General features: G+C 52.0%; 1 protein-coding gene across 2 annotated transcripts; it reads left to right on the forward strand.

The window, feature by feature from the left end:
- The first annotated feature begins 6,438 nt into the window (after nucleotides 1-6,438).
- HELT (helt bHLH transcription factor) lies at nucleotides 6,439-19,766 on the forward strand. Of its 2 annotated transcripts, none has more exons than XM_032949886.2 (4): nucleotides 6,439-6,723; nucleotides 9,573-9,677; nucleotides 15,279-15,375; nucleotides 18,596-19,766. In XM_032949886.2, exons 1-4 carry the CDS (start codon nucleotides 6,625-6,627, stop codon nucleotides 19,144-19,146), a joined length of 852 nt encoding a protein of 283 aa, XP_032805777.1. In that variant the 5' UTR covers nucleotides 6,439-6,624; the 3' UTR covers nucleotides 19,147-19,766. The 2 variants fall into 2 exon arrangements, with proteins under 2 accessions (XP_032805777.1, XP_032805778.1); XM_032949887.2 differs by having other exon boundaries at nucleotides 6,439-6,651.
- The last annotated feature ends 306 nt before the right edge of the window (nucleotides 19,767-20,072 follow it).

Genomic DNA, 20,072 nt, shown 5'->3' on the forward strand with positions numbered 1-20,072 from the left:
TCCTGTCTGACTCCACTGAAGGTGTATTCTCCTCTGCTCACGGTGGTTATACAATGTGTCATTAAAATTCAGCCTGGCCGCGTCTGGATTGTGTTTCCCAAACCATTGGGGGGCATGAGGGGGGTGGGGGTGGCTGAAACGATACGCGTATGCGGTAAGGGCAGGCATGGGGAACCAGACAAAACAGGCAGACGTCGCTGTTTCGTACACGCTTCGAGTAGACAAGTCAACTTCATGTAATCCCCGAAAGCCTTACCAAGCCTCGACGTTTGATTAAGGTTTCAGGATGGCACTGAATTTGTTAATTTTGACCATTCCACTTTGTGAGAACAAAGAGTTTTATTTACCCAAGGAACAGCTCCTGAACAGCTACTCGCCTTTCCAACTCGTCACCAACTCACACTGACTGTTGTGGTGAAGTATGGTCAAACAACCCCCATGACTGCCCCGGTATGGAGGGGACATTCGTCCAGGATTATATTGAGAAAAGGATCTAAATAATACTATTTATTTACATGGGAAAATACTCACAGAGTCCCAAGACGTTATGTTTTATTCGAAATCGTGGTGCATTGGTTCATTTGACCAATTCCGTGAATGATTTTTTTTGTTGGCTTCACGTGGGGGGAAGTGGAGCACCCCGAGAAAGCCCACCACTCATTCGAGGAGATAACGAAAGTCTGCACATGCGGGTTCACGTGCCCGCTTTGCTCTACGGCCATCACCTCCGATGAGCACTTTTAGCTAGGTAGGGTGCCAGAGAATTCCACCATACATACAGGTCCTGGCCCCCTCCACACACAGCCGAAGGGGGGTCTGGGTGGCTTACTACGCACGTGGTCTACAAACTCCTGATGTAAACATTCAGCTGGCATTTGCGTATGCACGCTATGGGTTGGAGCAGATGCGGGACTCGTGGCTTTTAAAATCGGGGGAGGGGGCTGAAGTCACGGTTGGGCTCTGCAAATTGTCACCAGTCGTTAATTGTGCACTGAACCCCCACGGTTTTATGTAATGTATTGAGCTAGAGGGCTAATTAGCTCACCCAGCCAGCTAACCACGTCGGCTCGTGGTCCTTGATTTGTTAATGAGCTGCAGTGCTCAGAGGATGATGGGCGTGGATGAGTAGTGGGGGGGGGGGGGTCACTCGGTCACGTGCATCGAGGTTCGTGAGGTGAAGAGAAAAAGATAAATATCCCCCGTATAGCCTTAACAGACTTTTGGGGCAAGTGTTGTTAGCGAAGGCCGGCACAGAACACGATGGGGTGGGTGGCCATAACCACGTCCGGCCGCCTTTGTCTTCCGAATGGCGATGTTTACACACCGCACCAGGTACTCACTTGAGGTTGAGTCGACCTAGGGGAGGCCCATGACCGGTTCAGATAATCGTCACCGGAATTGGATGTGAGCGGGGATCGAACTCGGTTAGCCGGGTTCGTAGCACAGCGTGCACTACAAAGACAAACTAAAAAAATATTAATACTTACATGGGACTATCGTTTTTAATGGAAAAAGAACGGATAATAAGACACTGTAACGTGATAGCAAATGTAATGTTAATAGCTTTAAAAAGTAAAAGAGTCTCCCACGTGTTCACCAACATTGTCAACGCGTGGCCTGGAATCTTCTCCGGGTGATCTCTAGAGCGCCTTCATTGTGGTATTGTAGCAAATTCTCAGAAGTGTACAAATATTTTTTGAAGCGCCCTGCATATATATACACACACATAGATCTAAATTCGTCCTATCTAGTCAGATCTTGGAAGTTAAGCAGGTTTGAGTCTGTTTGGTGCTTGGATGGGTGACCACCACGGTTTGCCAGTTGCTGTCAGCGAGGGGGAGTGCGGCGCTGAAGTGTCACCCCCTCGCACGTTGCGGAGTGGTTTCTCTGGACGCTCTGGTTTCCCCCTTCACGAAGTCAAACACTCGCTCACGGAATCGTTCAAACGCCACCCGCCCCCTCCCAAGGTAGCAGGGACCCTTCTGAAAAATAAATGTCAGACTTAACGAGGCTTTTCTGGGTAAAGCATTATATCGTGAATAACTTTATAACCAAGTGAGAGATGACAGAGACGAGGGTCTCATTGAGCCAGGCGTGATGACCTGGCGGATTACGCACGGATTTGCACAACTCGAAAAATCCGCTTGCTTGGTTGCGAGGTGGCTGGGATGTGGTAAGTAGTACAGCAAGTGGGTTGGTGATGAATTGTATAACACTCATTATTGGGATGCTTGGTCAAATCCATTGCTGAGTGGGCATGCAAGAACACGGATAAAATAAAACGAGTAAGACGATACGAGCGTGATGATGTCGATGATGAAAAGGGTGCTGATAATCACGATGAGAATCGTGGTGCTGCTGATGACGATGGTGATGCTGATGCTCGATTAGGGTCCACGCTTCGGACGCGCCTGAACGCGCGCACGTGCGCGTTCGCGCGCGCCCATCCGCTCGGCGCATGCACAGCACGCGCGCGCGCACCCACAGCACGCGCGCGCACACGTCCATGCATGCGCACACACACAGAGAACCATGCGCACACACGACACACACACGACACGCACACAAAAGCGAAACGTAAATAAATAAATAAGGCTGACAAATAGAGGGGTGTTGCACGAGCGAGGAGGTCGTGGATGCGGGGGTTGCGTGCGATGGACGCTCGCTCGCGTGCACGCGCGCCGCGCTCGCGTGCCGCCCCAGCAGCGGCGGCGGCAGCTGCCGCGCCCCCGCGTGGAGTCGCAAATCTCTCCTCTATAGTGCCGCGGCACCCGCCTCGAGAGTCTCGCGACTGCAGCAGGTCGGTGTGCGTGCGTGTGTGCGTGCGTATGTGCGTGCGTGTGTGCGTGTGTGCGCGCGTGTGTGCGCGCGTGTGTCCGTGTGTGCATGTGTCCGTATGTGCGAGTGTGGGGAGCGTAGTTGTAGAGCGGTTAGCGCTGCGCTGCGCTACGAAGCCCGGCGACACGAGTTCGATTCCCGTTCACGGTAAACATCAGTGACGATTATCTGAACCGGTCATGGGCCTCCCCTAGGTTGACTCAGCCTCAAATTAGTACCTGTTGCGGTGCGTAAACATCGTCACTGAGGAAGACAAAGGCGGCCGGGGATGGTGCTGGCCACCCACTCACTCGTGCGCCGTGCCGGCCTTTATAGGTGCTCACTAACAGGACTTGCCCCAACAGCCTGTTAAGGCCTCTATAGGGGATCTTTGTTGGTCATCTCAGGTAGTCAACCGTGGCACATGGGGTCGACTCTTCCACGCTGGCTGAACGTTTTGGAAGAGGTGTCTGCACCGACACTATACCCCACCACACGTGACTAACTGGGGTACTCGTTTAAACTCCTGGGTCAGGGCTCGGCAACGCAACTAACAAGAAGAGAAATTTTAACAAAAAACTAATTCGGTTACAAAAATATAAACTAAATGTTTCAACAATGCACTGAGTGGTGAATAGAGACGGTGGTGGCCCCTTAATAAATAACGCCACGAAAACAGCGGTCCTTAAACAGCCACATGCGCCTTCGGAGCAGCCGAAGGTTGCCCATCCCTGACCTGTGGTGTGGGGGGGGGGGGGGCGCACACTTCAGGAACCTTCCAATTGTTTAAACGGCCCCGCCGAGAGGTCGAACTAGCGACCGATGGATTGCAGCTCGAGCGTGCTAAGCAGTACACTGCCTACGCATTGATGTATAATGTGTCCAGTTAGTAGTGCAACAGCTGCGGGGAAGGGTGATTTCAGGCGGATGTAGTTGGCGCTGCGTAAACCGCCTCGCGATTAACAGTCACGAAATTCGCGGCGCAACAGGAGCGGCGTACGGAAAGCGCCGCTTGATAACCGTCCACGTCAACGTCCACGTCCACGTCACACCTTGTCTCTGCCTCCTGACCCGTTCGCAGAGTTCATTCCCTTTAATTTTGACGAAACATTTCCACCTCTATATACTGTGTGTGTGTATATATATACTGTGTGTAAATTTAATGTTGAGTCGTGCCATTTTTGGAAGTCATAGCCGTGCTCATCGCTGAGAATCGCGATCTCTGACTCGGGAAACAAAACGCGTACAAAGTTCACGACCCTGGGCCTCTAAACTGACGAACTGCGCGCGTTAACTGACATAACAAATACATAAATTCCCTGCCATAATCAAACCAACGATGGGTGAAGCCCCCACACGCCACCACGACATCTGGGTTACGTCGGGCATGGGACCATACTTCACCTCGCTGGCCAATTCAGGGGAGAGGCCAGGATCGGCTGTTCACAGAGCAGCGCGCTAACCGCTGCACCACCGCTCTACCCATTCATCCTCATATGCACACGGTATTTAAATTCAGACGCGTTCAAATTATCTGGCCAATTATTACACAGACAATGTTTTGTTATTTTTTTTTGTTATGAAACATCACGGAGAACCGGGCCATTCGAAGAAAGCGTCCCCACCGTTCCCAGTGATGCGCGCAACCGATCAAATAAATACTTAACGGAGTCGCGTGCGTGGACACGGCACGGACGCACGCGCACAACGGGAGCCCCAGAGCCGCGGCTCACAGTGAACCTGCGTTCGCCTCCTATCCCGTGCGCTCGGCTGCGCTCTATCACGGGGTGGAGGCCTCCCGGGCTGAGTGAACGAGTCAACGGCGGGTCAGTCGCGCCTTTGCGCCGCGCGGACAGACGCCGCCCGCTCGCCGCATGCTGTGGTTGCGCGCGGCGCTCCGGCGCTACGGTTTTCAACGGTGGATCAGGGCTTGAACGGGGGGAGGCCCCCGCGTCTTGTCTGAAGGCACGCTGGGGCCATCTGCTCACCCGGCCACAGCCGCACGGGAGCCATACGGTGCAGAGGAAGGCGGCGCGTGATGGGACTCCGCGGGAGCGCTGAGCGGCGCGACTGAAGCCACGGTGGTTTTGGTGACGTGAGCCGTTGCAATGCGAGGATAAAACACGCGCGATTCTTTGTAACAAAACGAAAAAAAAAACCTAGTACGCGGGAAGCACACGAGCATCAAGGTTCCCGGTTTGCGAATGTTCGATAATTTGCACGTAAAAACTGTGGCAATCACGTGTTAACTGAACGGGCACGGCGAGAAGTTATTGCGTAAAAATGGAGTCGTCTCGCCGCGCGGCACGGCGCGGTTCGCCTCTTCTCATCTAACTAAACAAAGCAACGCTCAGCCACGGGCTTGCCTAATGTGTGGAGAAGTTGAGGGACGTTTATAAAAATTGGATTTAAGCCCCCTGGACTCTAAAACAAAAGTTTGAAAATCGTTTTGGATCAGTGTAATAACCAGGCTCCTGTGCGCCCCTTTTGCGCAATTTAAAGCGGAGGGCTGTGACCAAAACGCTTAAACTTTCCAAAGGGAGGCTTAAAGCGAGTCGTATTGAGAAGAAGGGCCGATTTATCTTTTCTTTCTGTTTAACTCTCTCATCAAACTCTAGCCTTGCAGCAGCGTGGCGTTTTCTATTGGCGCGAGGCGAGGCCCCGGGTCTCGCGTGCGCTGAAAGACTCGAGGGCTCCGCGTTCCCTCTTCCGCAGGTGACGCAGCGTTAATGCCGCCCCACCAGCTGGGTTTGGCCCCCCGCTCCCTTTTTTTTCTTCATTTTATCTGCCCTACCCATCGCCCCATGATTAAAATTTCAGTGTACCAAGCTATTCAGCGCTTTCAATGGACATTTCTTCTAGAATAATAGGCGCAAAATTGAGCCGGTGGCCTCGCTGGCGGAGCCTCGCCCGCGCGAGTGCCAAAGGCGGCTGGGGGCGACGGGGAGCGGCCCGCTCGTGTGCCAGGCTTGCTCCACACCTGCCCGGTCTCCGATATATAATGGCGGGGAGAGACAAAGGCGGGTCACCCCCCCCCCTCTCCTCTCCCTCCCCATCCACCCCACCACCTCCTCCTCTCCGCTCCCGCCTCGCCACCGTGCCGATCCCGACGGGTCAGCAGGGCCCTCGGGAACAAACGGGCGCGCTCAACTCACGCAGCACCCCGCCATCGCAGCCCGCGCGGCCGGCAATCACCCTAACAACGCTAGTGGGAGGGGGGGGGGGGTTGCGTGGGGGGTGGATGAAGGGGGGGGAGCAAGGAAGCGTGAGACGGGGCAAGGCCGGAGCTCACTGGGGGTCGAGCCTCACGCGCCAATGGGGCGCGGTGGACGGTTGGTTAAGAAGGCGGTGAACGAGGCGGGCAGCGGCGTGGGGTTGGGTTCGGGTGCTCTAGGGGAAAGGAGAATCATCCGGGGGGGGGGAGCGAAGAGGGGGGGGGGTGGTGAGGAACCTCGCTCCGTGCCCCCCCGCACTGCGCGTGTGCGGTTCACATTTCGCGCCCTGTTCCACATTAGCATACCAATGGTCCCCACGTGAGCGCACCAACGCCTCCCTCGACCCCCCCCCCCCAATCCACCCCCCTCTTCCCAAAACAACACCTCCGATGCATAAACATGGCCATTCAGGAGACGTAATCCTTGACATGATTTGGGGGTGAGGCCGGACTCGGGGCAATGCCGAGGCGGCCCCGTTATAAATAAGAGGCCATCCCCGTGGGCGAGGTGTCGCCACTCCGAGGGACGCGGACCCTTGCCGAGCCACGATCGCCCCCCCCCCCTTGTCTCCAGGCCACAAGGAGGGACCATCATGTCGGGCAGCAAAAAACTGCGCAAGGTAAAGAGGCGAGAGGACGACTCTCGCGATGTGGCGATGAGGCTCAGCGCTCACGCGCGCCACGAGTGCGGGGTGAGAGCCTTTGCCCCCCCCCCTCCCTTCCTCCATCCCTCCCGCCACGACCGCAACCCACGTGCCGCAAGTGTACACGCACCACCACCACCACCTACACGCACCACCACCACGCACCACCACGCACCACCAGCACCAACACGCACCATCACCACGCACCACCAACACGCTCCACCACCACGCACCACCAACACAGCCACGACCAACACGCACCACCACCACCACCACGCACCACCACCACCACGCACTACCACCACCAACACCACCACCACCACGCACCACCACCACGCATCACCACGTGTAGATGCACAGCACTCAGCAGATTTTGAATTCCCTTTCTTTTGATGTTGCTCTTGTTGCAGGTTGTTAGGGTTGCTGCACCCGTGTGGCGTCACGGTGGCGAAATGTTAACTACATCGCTTGGTGTACAGGATGTCGTGGGCTTGATCCAGACCCAAACCGCCTGTTGTATATTTGGAGTTTGCGTGTCTCTCTCTGCCGTGGTCGCTTGGATTTTTCTCCCGGTCCTCCGGTTTTTTCCCTCCACATTTAGGATCAACGTCCGTTTAGAGTATCTGGCACACAATAAATATTCACGTGATAAGCCACTTCGTTGATATATCATCTAGATAGCTCTGTGGACCTTGCCTGGTGAAGAGAAATAGTTTCGTTAATATTGGCAGAGATTTCGTGCGTGTGGCACCGGTATTAGTTGACTTCCAGCAAAGCGTCCTGGACGCTCTGACTCTCAGTTTGAACCGTCTAGCAAGCCAGAGCGGTGTTCAACAGAAATCAAAGCCTGGATCGGGATACTGCCCCGGTGTTGTGGGCTTGAGCTTTCGAATCGGCCGTGCGGTAGGACGGCGGTGAATTCGTAAATCTCTCCGCGCTCAGCGTGTATCATCGCCTCGTGCTCGCGGTGGCTTTTACTGCGGGCAACTGCAATTGCCTCAGGCGCGCGAAATGTTAACTCAGGCGCGGGAATTTTGGCCAAAACATCGCCAATGCAAGAAACCTCGTGAACAAAAAAAAACAAAGATGAAAAAAATATAATAATCATGATACTCCGCGACACCCTCCTGGGTGAAAAAAAAAAAAATCCATTCTTGTAAGCGTCATCGCGTATTGTCAAATGAGTATTCTTGTCGACGCAATACCGCACAAATACTGCTCGCTTATTTTTTTTGCTGACCAGATTAGTGACCGTTTCCCCCGTCGATTATACTTTTATATGGGCGACCTGCGTGTCAGGCGCTCGCTTTGTATACTGTATACATATAAGAAGACCTAGGAAACTGCGATGCACGATATGTTCCGCAGCTCTGATTAGTACGGCGCGCTACGTACGGTGCGAAATAAGGTCAACATACACACACACACACATATATTCACGTGTTTGCGATTCACGCGTTACCATTTCACGCAGATGCCTCCTCGATCAACAATGTGGAATTCTCGGTGTCGGCCGTTTGGTTAATTATCTGAATCTGGACCCTACAGCCTATGAATTGCCTATGGCCAGCTCTGTGAGAATACCACCCCCCCCCCCCCCCCCCCCAATGCGTATTCGAAGCTAAGCCGGGTTGAGCCTGACTAGTGCTTGGATGGGTGACCGCCATGCATATCAGATTGTATGGGCTGTAGGGCAGATGCGTTATTGGCAGAATACATCTATCGTTGCACTGAACTTCTACGCTCACGCTTCTATGCTCACTCTCACACACACACGCGCGTCTTTGCTTCCCGCCGTCACAAACCCGGGCGGACTAGGGTGGTGAAGTATGGTCAACTCGACTCGTACGGCGCAGATCAGGCCTTCGTCCAGCAGTGGTTTGAGCAAAGCGCTGTACGTGCACACGCGGCGTTGATTGCGCGTACGTGACATTGCGTACCCAGCCAGGGGCTTACACTTCTGGCCGGGTCTATCTCCGCCGCGTTGGCGCACGTGGAAGATAATTGCGTGTCCGGAACAAACCCACACCCACGAACCCCACCCCCCACCTCGCCACGGCTGCGTCGGGCACCAACTCCCTCGGTCCACCAGCGAAACCCCCGAGCATATTCAGTGGGGACTGATGCCCGGTTTATATCCAAAATAAATCAGCGCGCTTGCAGGTGCCATGGGCGAATTGTCACGTGGCTGGCGACGAGTTTTGGGAGCCGCAGTATATAGATCGCGGCTGCTGATAACGATATCTAAAAAAAAACACGCAGAAATTATCTCCGCGATTCTTTGGGAGCGAGGGGAAGAAGACCTTAGATCAGATGGCGGTGGGATGCTCTTCGCTGTGGATTTCGGGAGTTGAATGCCCGCTGATTTCCCCGCACCTCCGATTCGCACGGTTGGCCACGTACGGCGCTAAAGAAGTTCGGCTTACGTGCACGCGCAGCAGCGGCGATTTCTAGCGTTGGCAAGGGAGGTGGCACGCGTAGGCGAGGTCTCTTGGCACCAGTGGATTTGGCCATAATAACATCTTGATTTTGAAATCGAGAAAGATAATGCATTGCATATACAGTATACAAAACAGAGACTTCCTCCCCCCCCCCCCCCCGTATAACCTTAATAAACTGGTGGGGCAAATGCTGTCAGCGAGCACCTATGAAGTCCGGCACATTAGGGGATGGGTGGCCAGCACCACGCTCGGCCGTCTTTGTTCTCCACAACGGCGATGTTTACACGCCGAACCAGGTGCTCATATGAGGCCGAGTCGACCTAGGGGAGGCCCAAGACCGGTTCAGATAATCGTCACCGGTTGTTTGCCGTGAGCGTAAATCGAACCCGGGTCGCCAGGTTCGTGGCGCAGCGTAGCGCTAACCGCTACACCACCGCTCTCCATCTCCCGTTCCAGGGTGGGACCGTGTCACACAAAGTGATCGAGAAGCGACGCCGGGATCGGATCAACCACTGCCTCAACGAGTTGGGCAACACCGTCCCCATGGCCCTCGCCAAGCAGGTGAGGGGTGGGGCCGGGTGTGTGTGGGGGGGGGGGCGAGGGACATTCGGCTCCACTGCGTAGACTCGACACTGCGTAGACTCGACTCTGCGTTGACTCGACACTGCGTTGACCGGACGCTGCGTTGACTCGACACTGCGTTGACTCGACACTGCGTTGACCGGACACTGCATTGGCTCGACAATGTGTTGACACGACACGTCCATCTAGCCTTAGTTTGTCAGAATATTTGTCATAAATAAACCTGTTCACAGGATTGCACATGAAGTATATATGGTACCGTACAATAATCTAGGATAATTATTACGGAGATGCGTAAGGTGGTGGTGCCTTACGGAGATAGACGCTACTCCAAGCCGGCCTTGGCAGCGCTCCGGAAAATATCGAGTGGTAAATATGAAGCGGTGTTTCATTTTGGCTTAATTGCAATTAACGCAAATAACTCGCGGTTGTCACGCAACACGTGGCACGCGCGAAATCGCATCCGGCCCTTTCGGCGTCTCGGCACCTTGGGAGATGGCGACGGCTTGACGGAGGCCTTCATCCAGCAGCGGATTGATCACGGCCGACAATGATGATGGCGATAATAACACGTACGATCCGTGATGCATTTTGTCGGGCAAACGCTCCCCGTGTTTAGAACGGGGTTGTCCTGTGCGAGGTCTGTCCTACGCACGGCGTCGAAGGCTCCCGCCGTGGCAAGCGAATTCCTGATTGCACGTGTGGCAGCCGTTGAAGCCGCAGCATCTGCAACGATCAGTCGTCCTCGTTGCAGACGATGGCCTCCGCGGTGGGCTGATTGATCAAAGTCCACCACGCTGCTCGGTTGGCGTTATCCCCGACGTGGGACCGTAGAAATCAACGCAAGAACGTCGGCGGACATCGGCTGCACTGCCCTCTGCTGACCAGCAACGCAGCGGACTAGATCGAGCGGGCAGCATGGCACGCTGCGTGCTCTCGCTTCCGAGGCTTGACGGAGAATCCGGGGGTTAGCATGGGAGGGGGGGGGGGGTATTCCACGGAGATCTGATAAGAGGTGTACCCGCTATATTAGATCGTTTAGCACCTCCGATTAGCACGGTTCGGCCGCGCACGGTGCAAAAGAAGTTCAACATCCGTACGTTTGAAGCTTTCGTGACTGCAGGAATTACTCTTTGATTTTTTTTCGATTTAAAGCTTTCGTGACTGCAATGATTCATCTTCTTTGGTTCTTTCGGTAAAGTCACGTAGAATGAGAATAAAATAATACATTTCGTCCCTTCACCTGATGAAGGCCGCTTGTGTTGTGGCCGAAACGTCGTGAGAATATTATTGTGTTATTTTATTTTATTTTGATTCTTTCGGCAAAGTCACGTAGAAAGAAAATGTTGTGTTGTCTCTCTCTCTCTCTGCGTGTGTGTCTCCGTGCCTGTGTTTAGTGTCTCTCTCAAATTGAGTTCTACCTGATGACGGTTGCTTGTGTTGCAAACGAAACGTCGTAGTCTATTGTTTAATTTATTTTCTTTCTACGTGAAAGAACCAAAGAGTAATCCGTGCGTTTATCCCAGACGAGCTGCAGCGAGTCTCAGAGGCGAGTTCCCTGCGGCTATGGGATGTTTACATAAAGCCCTTCATAGCCAGGCCCCTTCCTACCTCATTGACCTGCTCCACCGCCACAACCCATCCCGTAGCCTTCGCTCATCTGACGCCAACCTCCTGACTCCACCTCTCAGGACCAAGCGTCGAACCTGGGGCGACAGAGCCTTCTCTATAGCTGCCCCCCTCACTTTGGAACTCTCTCCCAAAACAAATCCGTGACTGCACCGACCTTCCAGCGTTCAAATCATTGACTAAAACTCACCTTTTAAAAATTGCTTTTAATGTTTAGCTATGTTTTATGTGTTTTTAGTGTTTTTACCATTTGATGGTTTTTTTTGCTGCTTTTATGATTTTATGTAAAGTGTCTTTGAGTATTCAGAAAAGCGCTCACAAATAAAATGTATTATTATTACATTTCTGGCGAGATTGTGGAGGGGTGGGGTGGGGGGCCTTCGAAAAACGCCTCCGATCAACGGCGCTCGCCCGGGGCGTTGAGTGTCGCCTCCAAAGGGGTTTAGACATCGTGGCAGAGAACGCGAATGGAACCTCGCGAGCGCAAAAGAAAAAAACGAATGCATTTGCTGTCTTCCGCACGCAAGTCCGCAAGGAGGACGCGTGGTGCGAGGCGCGTTGCTGCGCTGGGATGGGTCCCGCGGCGTTCGGGGAGTGCCCTTGACCGATGGCGCGCGATAAACGCCGCTGATGAGTCTCAAAAAGGTCGAGTGTCAGCGCGTGCCCGTTTAAACAAAGGCTGCTGGTAAATATTGGATAGAAAGGCGCACAGAGCGGTGAATCTACACATACCGTAGATGTTATGAATCAGGACATTGCTTGCTTATAAATGTTTAATACACACAGTGTTGGATTATATCGGTAGCAAAAGTAGCTACATATGCTACGGGCCCCACACTTTCAAGGGCACCGCGCTATCAATTCTGGTTCAGTGATTCTGCACTTGCTCTATTACTATAGTACTATACCGCCTTCAACTTTTATGAACGACTGGGTGTTTAAGGTTAGCGATTTGTCGTATTATTTGGCTGTATAGCAAATGAAAAATACAATCACTTTGCTATGCAAGTAAAAAATATTAATTTTTATTTGTGTTTTAATATTTATGTGTTTTTTTTTATTTAGGGCCCCTTTATAACACATACTACAGGCCCCGCACTAGCTTAATCCGGCACTGTAAACACACACACGACGAGGTTCACGAACTCACCTGCTGCCCTGGCTTTCTACCGGTCATCTCCCAGGCGAGCGGGTTTGGGCATTTCACAAATATCTACGTGACCCACCAACCCTTTCCTCCAGAGCGCGCTGAATCGCAGCGCAAATGAACACTTGACGAGCGAAATGGGGACTAATTAATAACGCGATTAATTAAACGGTCAATTATTCAATGGGTTTCATTGCACCTCCATGCGTATACTGAGAATGTATTTAAATGCGCAGTGATTGCAATGAGACAATTCGCTCGTTGGGGAATTGTCTCATTGATCACGCTAATGGGGGGGGGAGGGGTGACGGAGGGGGGGGGGGTTTGCATCCTGCGCTACGTACCCGGCGCGCCTGAGTTCGACTCGGAGCCACGACTAACACCAACATTAAACAATGGCTCACAAATGCACGTGCGCTAAGACGCGTATGCGGTAGACAGATATACTCGAAAGGACTTTAGAGAAATACACTGGCATCTGTGTATCGTGCATTGTGTTTCGGACAATTTGTTCATCCAACAAATGTCGCGATGGGGTTTTTGCTTTCTGAGGCTCGTTGGCAGCAGTGCGTGGACTGCTGACAAGATGAACCACTTTGCTTGAACCTTTACGATCATTCTCACGGATCCACTGCTCCGTCGACTGATCATAATGCGACACTGTATAGTTTTACGCAGGCATAGCCCATCCACTGCTGGATGAAGGCCCTCGGTGGTCCGATTATAACCCCACCATACATGGCACACCCGCAACGCGAGCGGTCAGCGGCACTTAATGCGCTGAATGCAACCCACGGCCTTTTCTCTTTCTTCAGCAGGGACGTCAATCCAGTGCTTGCTAATGTGGGAGACATGCCACACTCCAAACTTGAGTCCTTGGCTTGAGTCCTTGGGGATGCGGCGTTAGCAGCGGTGGTAACGATGAAACCGATTTGTTTGCGATGAATGGGCACTCTCAGCGGCAGCTCTCAATGTGACTCAGCACATGGTCTACAATGATGTACTGCATGTTGAACTTCTATCGCACCGTACGCAGCTCAACCGCGCTAATCGGAGGTGCGGGGGAAGGACTACGATCTAACACACAACAGGCGAATGGGCATTTACTGGGCGACGATTGCTACGTCTCTGTCTAAACCGAGTCATTCGCGGCTTATTTTAGAATGTTGACAAATTCGGAGCCTGACGCCGGCACAACTGTTGCCTACCCTCGCGAATGACGCCACTGCGAACCAGGCGGCGCATGATCGTAGGAGTAGTAAGTGATATGATGGTTATTCTGATGATTACACCCGCAGCAATAATTGTGTGGACCGCACGTGAACGAGCCCCACGATCTCAGGGGGGTCCCGCACACGCGCACCCGATGGACATTTCATTCACGCGCAATGAACGCCGCCGACGAGTCTCAGTGATAATCAATAATGATCTTTAATCAGTGATGATAATCAGTGATAATCAGTGATAATCAGTGATGATAATCGGTGATGATTATAATCAGTGACGAGTGATGATAATCAGTGATCAGTGATGATAATCAGTGATCAGTGATGATGATCAGTGATGATAATCAGTGATGATAATCAGTGATCAGGTGATGATACTCAGTGATGATCAGTGATGATAATCAGTGATAATCATTGATTATAATCAGTGATAATCAGTTATGATAATCGGCGATGATTATAATCAGTTATCAGTGATGATCATCAGTGATCAGTGATGATAATCAGTGATGATAAGCTGTGATGCTGATCAGTGATGATCATCAGTGACGCTTTCGCTGCACGAAATGAACGCGCCACCCGCTGGCCCACAACCCACAACCGCCCGCCCCCCGCGCCCGCTCTCGCCGTCTCTCCCAGCCGGTCCCACCGCCCCACGCGTGGCGACAAATTCGAGCGGAGACGTTGGAGAGGCACTCGTGCAGATGTCCCCCTGGACCTTTGACTTTCCGAGACGTGGACGAGGCCATCCCTGCATGCGCTCGAGCGGCGGTGCTCAGAGTGTCCGACGGTCCTCCTCTCCCTCCCCTCCCTCCCCTCCCTCGGTAGTTCGCGGGGCTGTGATGGACGCGCAAGGTTAATGCGGCAACGTTTATTACGCCATTTGTTTCGGACATGAATGAATATTTTGCTCGTTCAATTTAACGTGCAAAAAATGAAGTTCGATCAACTGCCCTGGTTAAAGTACCCTGACCCTAAGATCTAAATGCACCCCCTAAAAAAAACCGTACAGCTGCGTTAATTTCGTTTTTTGTTCCGATAATATAAATAATTTTGTATAACTGTTTTTTTCAGAGAGATAAGTGATTTCGTTTTGTCACCAGGGGTTGGGGGAGCTGGGTGGTCCGCGCAAATGTTTTCATCGGCTGAGTGGGTCCGCGGGGGCAAAGCAGTTTGAGAAACCACTGCGCTCGAGGAGGAGGGAGGAGGATGATGAAGGATGAGCGTCATCCTGGGCGTGTCTGTGTGTGTCTGTGTGTGTCTCTGTATGTCTGTGTGTGTGAGTCTCTGTGTGGGGAGCGGTAGTGTAGTTGTTAGCGCGCTGCGCTATGAACCTGACGACCCGGGTTCGATTCCCGCTCACGGCCAACACCAGTGACGATTATCTGAACCGGTCCCGGGCCTCCCCTAGGTCGACTCAGCCTCAAATGAGTACCTGGTGTGGTGTGTAAACATCGCGACTAGGGAGAAAAAGGCGGTCGGGCGTGGTGCTGGCCACCCACCCCTGGCCACCCACTTGCCCCTACAGTCTATTAAGGCTACACGGGGGATCTCTGTGTGGTTTTTTGTGGCGCGCAGAGCAGCGGGAAGCTGGAGAAGGCGGAGATCTTGGAGATGACCGTTCAGTACCTGCGGGCACTGCACTCGTCCGATCTCCTGCGCGGCAAGGAGAAGAGTAAGCGCATCCCCTCCTCCCCCCTCCCACACAAAGACAAAGACCCCGGCCCCGTATAGCTTCAACAGACTGTCGGGGCAAGTGCTGCTAGCGAGTAGCACCTTTGAAGGCCGGCACGGCACACGAGGGGGTGGGTGGCCAACGCCACGCCCGTCCCGACTTCGTCTCCCCAGTGGCGATGTTTACACATCACACCGCGTTACTCATTTGAGGCTGAGTCAACCTATGGGAGGCCTATGACTGGTTCAGACAATCGGGTTAGCCATGTGCGGTTAGTAGCGCAGCGCCCTAACCGCTACGCTACCGCCCCCCTCTTCGCCCCCTAACCCCCCGCACCCTCCCGCCCCCAATGCATCCCCTTCCCAGCAGGACCCTTGTTGATGAGATTGACTGCAGAACTGATACAGATCTGGTTACTGTTGGAACTCTGCACGCATTCACCTGACCACCCACCGCATCGACCCCCCACCCCCCGCCCGCGATTTGACCAATGGTCACGATTCGCGGCCACGATTTCGATTCAGGATTCTATTTTTGTTATTTTTTTTGTTATTGCTCCTTGAACATTGTTGTGTACGTATGGCAGCGCCTCGAGTGGCTGGAAGGGTCACGTGTATTTCTTAATTGCATACAATTAATATTCGGATATCCAAACAAAGTTGCGAAATATTTTTTTCATAAAAGGAGTTGAAAAAAAACTTTTAAAGTAAGTATAAACAAAGCGTACACCAAGTGATTAATTCGTATTTTTATTGTTATTTTTCGTTTCGGGTTGAACGAATTAGATGATTGTTTAAGTAAAGATAATCAAGGAAGCGCACACGTATAATCTGGTGTGTCTCGACAGTCATCTCCACGATACCACGTGCTTCACTCAGATTCACGAGCCCAGTGACCTCCGTGACCTCCGCGATACAATCGTGGCCTTAATGACGGTGCATATAATCTACATTAATTAGTTTAACACGTGGTAGGCTAAGCGACCACAGTAATCGGCTGTGTCTGGTGGTGGCGGGTTTAACTACACATTTATATTTACCCGATCTAACCCAAAAACCTCTATTATTAATCGATTAATTGTTACTGCTATCATGCATATCACCTTGAACATGGTAAATTTCCTGACCCAGACATGGTAATTCCTATCTAGAATCCCATCTTTTATTACACATTTGATCATGGAGGATTGTAATATGAACACGTGTGGGAATGGGTCAGTGGTATGGGTCAACTAGAACACGACACCCGCGAATATTCACTGGCTCTTTAACGTGCATTGCCAGCAGACATCACCCTTGCCTGGCAGATAAGCCCATTCATTGCAAAACTACCCAGAATGCTCCATATCTGGCCATATCTCGAAATCTAAGCAGGTTTTCAGCCTGGATAGCGATTGAATCGATAACCACGACGCATAACAGTGTAGACATAGGCTGTGGGGCAATGTAGTGCGCATCAGAGGGCAGTGTAGCGAAAGGCATTGTTGTACTATACTTATATGCTCCACTGCTGTACATATTTTGAGGAATTTTTCGTAGGTACCATAGGCTAATTACTACCGACACGAGAGGATCGTGTTCACTAATAATGCAGTAATGTTATTACACCGGATGGTAACGTAATTACTTAATTATTTCCAATTGTGAGCACTCTTTGCTCGCCGCTCTATAACGCTACGCTGTTCATGCCACATTGTAGAGAATTGACCTTTTGACCCCGGGTGGAGGTCGGGAGCGGCAGCGTGACGGGAGGGTGCAGGCAAATACGACGTGCCCTGTGCAGGCAACACATGGCCCATTCACTCACGTGGACACTCGACGCATTCGTCAATAACACCGTGGCCCAAGATATATAATAGGCGACGTTTCGTTCAATGACCCTTCTTCATAGCACGTTTGCTCGAAAGGTCACAGAGTGATAGTGTGGGTCGGAGTTGGAGACTGCATTTTACATCATGAGGCTTGATGAGTACTGCAGTTTATTTTACAGGTTTTATGATGATCAGTCACTACAGGCACCGATACTCATGGAAGTCATAGATAGCGAGCACCTATTAAGGCATGAACTGCACGCGATGGGTGATTCTGTAGCCGTGTATCCCTAGTACACACCGCACGAAGTACCCATTTAGGGCTGAGTCGACCTAGGTTCGGTTCTGTATTATTTCAATAAAATCGAATCCAGAGGTTGCAATGTTCACGGCGGACCAACAAGCAACATATTCCTCCGGTTTTCCCTCTACATTTAGAAACATGCGTTTAGAGTATTTGGCTGCTATACATTTCCACGTAATGATAAGCCACTACGTCGGGCTATAATTTGTGACCAGGTCGCTTCTGAAAAAAAAATATCTATATAGCTCAGTGGGCCTTCCCTGGTAGAATAAAAAAATAGGATAGTTAGGAATAGTTAGCACAGACACACCGTGTAGCCACATCTCTGTCTATCGCGTTGAGCTGGGAAGGAGTTGTGGAGGCACGGTGGAGTGAGAAGTGAGCTGAAGGGTGCCTCATTCATAAGTGCGACAAAAGTAAACACACAGGACATTATTTACCGACGTTAATACAGAAGAAAGGATCAACTCGGGTCTGAAGATTAATGATTGTGTTTCCTAGGCGTTAGAGGCGAGATCGGACGAGGCAAAGGGCCGATTTAAATCGGCGGGGCCGCAGTATCATCATAGCTGTTGATGATAATGCTGATGGAACTGGTGGCGGTTATATAGAGATAGAATACATGACAACATCAGGTTCGAAACAAATTAGCTTGTTTTTAAAGGGAGACTTAAGATGAAATCACGATGATTACGATGAATAGACCGCCAACAGCAGATATCTAAGTAACGTGGCTGTGATCATCAAATAAGAGGCAATCTAGACCAGCAGGCCATTTTTTCATAGCGAGACCTGGGCAGAGCCGTCCCTAGAGTACAGATAATTGGGGCGACTGACCCGGGCCCCACGCTTTGAGGGGCCCCACACCCCCCTCCGGATGGCCCTGGATCTGGGGTTCAATTGTGATATTGATAATTCTGGATGGACAACGATAGATTACTTTTATTATGAAGTAGAGGATCATTCCTATTAGGGGTTTCCTTTTCAATTAGCGACCTCCGATTGGCACGGTTGTCTACGTATGGCGCAAAAGAAGTTCACCATGAGGTTGATGATGACGATGACGACATAAAACCGCGTGTCCCCTCGTTTCGCCCCCCACGCAGCTGCCGATCTCCTGCGCGAATTCTCCAACTACTACCAGGCCGGCTACCAGGAGTGCCTCAAGAACCTGGTGCACTACCTTACGGCGATCGAGCACCTCGAAATGAAGGACTCGCGCTACCTCCGCGTCCTCGCCTTCCTCCAGGCCAAGGCTCGCCGCTCCTGCCCCGCGGGTCACCCGCTGGCGCCGGGGCAGCCCTCGGCCCGCTGCCCCGAGCTGCCCGCCTTCACCGGTCCGGGGACGTGCGGAGGCGGGGGATCCGGCGTGGGCGGCGGAGGAGCGCCCGAGTCGGCGGGCAGACCGTCGCCCCTGCACGGCACTCGGAGAGCAGAGCCGTACCCCTGGCAGGCGACCGCGCCGCTGCCCTTCCTCCAGGCCGGCCAGCAGCCCTACCTCAACTCGCCCGGGCAGCAGGGCTTCCTGTCGCCCGGGCAGCAGAGCTTCCTCAGCTCGGGGCAGCACTTTGACTGCGCCTACATGGGATACCTGAGCCCTCACCACGTGTCCTCGGCTGCCCGGGGCATACCAAGCGGGCAGCACGTATCGTTGTGATGCGCGTGTCAACTTCTGGGCCATCGCGAACATTTGCTCGTTCCCAGGACTCGGCGACACCGATAACTCAAGTCTCATTTTATCGAGAGGATCCTGCTGTGGGAGATTTGGGTTTGTTAGTTTTCCGTTATTTGCCGATTGTTTGTATCCTTTGGTATCGGATGCGAGACCAAATTAGTACTGTAGCATGGCAAAGAACGCTGTTCAAAACATCACCCAACAGATAAGCCAGCAGCGACCTACTTGCCACACTGCCCACCATACGGGTGCCTCGCTGTCCTGCAAGTGGACGTTTCCATCTTTTCGTGATCCTCCAACCCTATCTTGATATTGCTGGATTATAGGCGTGCATAGCTACCACCTTCAACAGGCATTATCTGTATTGTATATATATGTATATATCAAGATGGACTACTTGGCTGATGCTGATGATAAATACGGAGACACTTGATTTTCAAAGGGCCAATATGGTTTGGTTTTCTAAGCGATTCCGTGTTAATAATGCAAATGCATTAACTAAGTGATTGTATATATATATTTTTGCTGATATTTGCGTGCAAAAGAAAATACTCATGTCCACGGTTTTTTTTTCTTCCTCCAATAAAATGGAATTACTTGTTGATGGACGCGTCTGCTTCGTTTGATTGGAGTATGTGTACGGTACATTCTGAAATTAATGTAGACAATTGTGCTAGTTCAGTGCGGATTTCGTGATGGTGGGGGGAAAAACGAGCTACCGCTTCAGACATCACTCACTTACTCACGCTAGCCGTGGCCGGTGAATCGAACTCATGTGGCGAGGTTCAAAGCTTGCAATGATCCGAGCACAGAGATCATCGCGCTGATTACCCCATGAGTAAAGAGACTCCATTGTTTGCAATCCACGAGCTGACGAACATCATTAATGCCCTTACAAATGATTATTG

This window comes from Petromyzon marinus, chromosome 8 (assembly GCF_048934315.1).
Source record: "Petromyzon marinus isolate PM22_M1 ecotype Great Lakes invasive population chromosome 8, UKy_Petmar_22M1.pri1.0, whole genome shotgun sequence".
Classification (NCBI taxonomy): Eukaryota; Metazoa; Chordata; class Hyperoartia; order Petromyzontiformes; family Petromyzontidae; genus Petromyzon; species Petromyzon marinus.